We start from the raw sequence: 4,980 nt of genomic DNA, 5'->3' as shown, positions 1-4,980 counted from the left end.
CCAATGTCTTGTTATACCAGCAGCAGAGTACAAAGCATATGAGAAATTGCTTCTTTAGGTTTAAGTTTGTTTATAAAATAGCTGGTTTTGTTCTTTGACACCACAACCCTTTAAACTAGGTTGAGCCTGCAGATCTCTTTATGTTATGACTTTTTCTACACACAAATGCTTATCTCTGTTCGCAAACCAAATCACAATACTTAGAGAGAACAGTTATTAACATTTTATTACTTAGCTCACCTGGGAGATACTCACTGGGAGTGTTATTTCTTTGGCTGCCTGTGTTTACACATCTGTTTTATAGCCTATACTTAAGTATAAAACTGTTAATATAGGAAGGGCTACCAGAGGCAAATTCTGTTATTTAATTTGCTGATTAAAAGGTAAACTATTCAATACACTTCAGCAGGTAAAATTAATCATTGGGAACAAATTAAAGGGGAGAAAATGTTAGGGTAAACTGTCCTTTTAATGTTATAATATGGCCCCTGGCAAATTCCACCATTAGTAACAGCCATTTTCTCTTTTTTTTATTTCTTCTTTGTAGAAAATCACTGGAATATTAAACAAAACCCCAGAGAACAGCGAGAATAAACTTGAAACCACATAATACAAAAGTACTGAACGTTAACAGTAGTAACAGGCAAATTAACATATCTTGGATGACAGACAGTTTGTGCAGAGAGTAAGAAACGACTCCTACAGAAGATAAACTATTTATATTTACTGAGTGAACAAAATAATTGTAACAAATGGAAAATCTCAAATCACAGCAAATGAAGGAGAAAGGGAAGGAATCTTTTACTTGTACAGAGTGTGGAAAAAGCTTTACACGAAAATCAGGTGTCTTATTGCACCAAAGAGTTCATACAGGCGAGAAGCCTTTTAAATGTAGGGAGTGCGGCAAATGTTTTTCACGGGAGAATGTGCTCACGGCTCATAAAAGAGTCCACACTGGGGAGAAACCATTCACATGTACAGAGTGTGGAAAATGCTTTAGCGAAAGGGGAGCTCAAATAGAACACCAAAAGATTCACACAGGAGAGAAACACTTCAAATGTACTGAGTGTGGAAAAAGCTTTAGGCAGAAGGCAGGTGTTTTAAAGCACCAAATGATTCACACTGGAGAGAAGCCTTTCACTTGTACAGAATGTGGTAAACGTTTTGCAAGGAAGAGTCACCTCATATCTCATGAAAGGCTCCATACAGGAGAGAAACCATTTGCTTGTACTGATTGCGAGAAACAATTTAGATACAAGTCAAATCTACAAAAACACCAAAAGATTCATCATACAGAAGAGAGAGATTTCAAATGTAGCGAGTGCGGGCAAGGTTTTGTAAGCAAGTATAGTCTCATATCTCATACAAAGATCCACACAGGAGAGAAACCATTTACATGTACAGAATGTGATAAAAGCTTTAGAGAAAGGTCATGTCTCTTAAGACACCAACGGATTCATACAGGGGAGAGCCCATTTGCATGTGAAGAGTGTGGAAAATGCTTCAAATTAAAGAGTCATCTTGGATATCATAAAATCATCCACACAAAGGAGAGGCCATTCACTTGTACTGAATGTGGGGACAGTTTTTCATTTAAGACAGCTCTACGAAGACACAAAAAAATTCACACAGGAGAGAAACCATTTACGTGTACAGAATGTGGGCTAAGCTTTATAGACAAATCAAAACTCCGACGGCACGAAATGATTCATACAGGGGAAAAGGCTTTCACATGTACAGAATGTGGAAAAGGATTTACAAAAAAGCCAGCTTTCCTAAAGCATCAAAACACTCACAAGAGTGAGAATCCTCTCACAGATGCATAATGTGTAACAACTTTATGCAAAAATAAGATCTCATAAGAGGTCAAAATTCACATCTCATGAAAACAAGTCGGAAATACTTTGTTTAGATAAAGATTATACTCAAAATCAGTATAAACTTCCATTTCTTGAGGTTAATAATCACTCACCATATCTAGGTATAAGCATTTCCACAAACCATTATTTATGGTATAGATTAAATATAATAAAAATCATTGATCAAGTTGAGAAAATCTAGATACTCTTGAAATTGTTCTACCCATTAAATACTGTATGTTACCTCTCCTGTTGTCAAAAAAATATAATATGATGAGGACTGATAAAATGTTTAGGTCCTTTCTCTGGCATGGAAAAAGAGCACACATTAGTTTAGTGACATTAAACAGATCTGCTGAACGGGGAGGATTGAGTCTACCCAATATTTATTGCTATAATCTAGCAGGTCTGAAATGGGTTCTGTATAGATTGGTGATTAAAAACAGAACAGTTTTCAAATTATAAAATGGAAAGGGAATTTTTGTCAGGTGTATCTGCTGCTTATGGGTTTTTTTTAATGGCATCTCTGAAGGATTTTTATAATAATATTATGTATAAAAACATAGTTTAAGACATAGCAACAGATTCTTAGATTGGGATCAGGGAACCTATGCCTCTTTTAGACCCTTCCTAACTATTGTGACTTAAAGGGACAGTTTTTTTTAAAAAATGTTCGCCCCTTTAATTTGTTCCCAATGATCCACTTTATCTGCTGGAGTTTATTAAATTGTTTACAAGTATTTCCTTTACCCTTATATTGGAATTTGAAATAATTTATTTAGCCTGTGGTATCTCCACCCATCCTGAAAGTTTTTGGCCTTAAGGCCAAGCTGTGTTAACACAGCCAGTAGAAGTAATTTCACTCCCAGTGGGTTATAGAAGAGATAATGTAATAAAATGTTAATTTTCTATTGTTCTCTATAAGTATTGGTGACTGGTTTATGGACAGATATAAGATAAAGAAGCAAGTTTGTGTACATAATGTGATAAAGTAATGAGATTTGATTATACCTACAAGCTCAACCCATTTTATTAGGTTGTAGCTTCAAAACAGAAAATCAGCTAATTCATATACACAAATAAGTCTTAAAAAAAGCAAATCTCATACATTTTATACTCTGCAGCTGGTAAAAAAAGTAATTTGAAACACATTTAAGGAAAAATCTTTTTTTTAGTATACTGTCCCATTAAGTAGTATTTTAAATCAACTAATAAAAGAAGTATATGATATGTTAAAGGGACAGTCTACACCTTAGTCATCTTAAAGTCTTACCTTAGATTAAGCTGCAAATAGCCTCCTGCACCCAATTCCTATATCATGCAGCAGGAATGGTAAAAAAGTTATTTTAAAATGAATATTGTCTTTGGCCACTTAAAATGGCTGTCAAGCTCCGCCCACTGATGATATCACGATCTGGGCTACATCTAGGCACTATGCAGAATAACATTGACAGTCTGTTGAATTATCTTTCCATTGATATATAATTTTATAGTATTACTCAAATAAAAGTGGTGTTATGAGCCATCAAACCTATAAAATACACTTTTTCCAAAAGGTTTTCACAATTTTGGCCACTACTGTGTGTATATATAGTATAGTATAGTATAGTATAGTGTGAAATAGATGATTTATACATTGTTGATTTAAGCATATTGGATACCTGTTATTGTATCATTTTGTATGTGATGTTTATCAATAAAAAAAACAAAAGAAATTTACATCTCAGAATGTATAAAAATAGCTTTCTACAAATGCATTTCTTTTTAAAGAGACAGTAAACCGTTTAATTACAGGACATGTCTGTTGTGTTGCTATAGAATATAATATCAGCCAATCCTTAATGTTTACTACAGTTCTTTTTAAATAGCTAAACTTATAATTAGAAATTGTTCTATTTTTAAAATAAATAAATTAGAGCTAAAAAACATGAAAAGGGGGCAAAATAAACCATGAAAATATATGGTAAAGTCATTTCATTACACATAATTAAACATTTTGGGCTGGATTGCAAATTGAGCACAAAATATCGCTTAAGCGAAAGCGATATTTGCACTCAACTTGTTAATACCAGCGCACACGAATGTGCGCTGGTATTACAAGTGAGATGCAATGCAAACGAGATCTCGCATTTGCATTGCATGGAAGCATTGTGGTCACGAGAGCGCTATAAGCAAATTGTAAATATATATGTACATATTCATATACATATATTTTTATTGGGAACACAGTTCCTATAGACCGCAATGTAAAGGCATTTTTTAGTGACTTTAGGTTGTTTTTTTTTTCTAACACCTCACACCCGCCAACTTTAGCCCCCAGAAACTGCTTAGTGCAGTTGTTTTTTATTTTAAAAACCGTTCCATTTTTGTTTTAAATCAAAAACTACAATATTCTTTATTTTGTGGCCAATTGAGCTCTGGTAAATTTTCAGAGCGCAAATTGCTACCATGGGCTTGCAGTAACAATAACCAGCCACTTGTAATGGCTGGTTATTTATCGCATGCCCCTAAATGGGCGAATATGCCTTTTGCAGACGCACGATAAATTACCGCTCCACTTGTAATCCAGCCCTTTTATACAAATCTCAAGGTGTTTGCTGTCCCTTTAATATATCATTAAGACCATATGAGGTAAAACCTTTCATGAGTGCAGAGTATTGAAAATGTTTTACATGAAATGGTCATTTCCTAAACCACCACCAGAGACATACTGGGCAATTTTTTTGTTTTTCTAACAAAAGTTGTGTCTCCTAATTCATTGAAGGGACAATGTAATGCAGATGTAATTTTCTAATTTGTTAGCTACCGACTCTGCAATTATATTTGTTTAATACTTTGGATTAAACACTTAGTTAAAGAACTGCTTAAGAGCTGCAGAGAACTGCTGGTCTGGAGAAGAAGCTGTAAGCCAATCCTAAGTGCCAGTCACTGTCTGTGTCTGCTTGGTATCAGCAGTTCTGTGCAGTTGCCGAGCGGTACTGTAACTATACAATTAGCCTCTTTTGGGGGGTTAAACACAAAGACTATTATGGGTTAGTAGAGGTTAAATTATATGCTCTAACCATTGTTATGATATTTTTGCACTAGAATATCCATTTAACCTCTCTAGCTAAGAGTTGTC

At 34.4% G+C, this 4,980-nt stretch overlaps 1 protein-coding gene across 1 annotated transcript; it reads left to right on the top strand.

Annotated features, from left to right (window-relative positions):
• Positions 1-752: 752 nt before the first annotated feature.
• On the top strand, positions 753-1,826 carry LOC128661382 (gastrula zinc finger protein XlCGF8.2DB-like). Its single transcript, XM_053715644.1, has one exon. The coding sequence runs from the start codon at positions 753-755 to the stop codon at positions 1,824-1,826; it is 1,074 nt and encodes a 357-aa protein (XP_053571619.1).
• The last annotated feature ends 3,154 nt before the right edge of the window (positions 1,827-4,980 follow it).

The sequence above is a fragment of the Bombina bombina genome, chromosome 5, assembly GCF_027579735.1.
Source record: "Bombina bombina isolate aBomBom1 chromosome 5, aBomBom1.pri, whole genome shotgun sequence".
Taxonomy (NCBI): Eukaryota; Metazoa; Chordata; class Amphibia; order Anura; family Bombinatoridae; genus Bombina; species Bombina bombina.
Note: the sequence above shows the minus strand (reverse complement) of the source record. Positions and strands in the feature narration are given on the sequence as shown.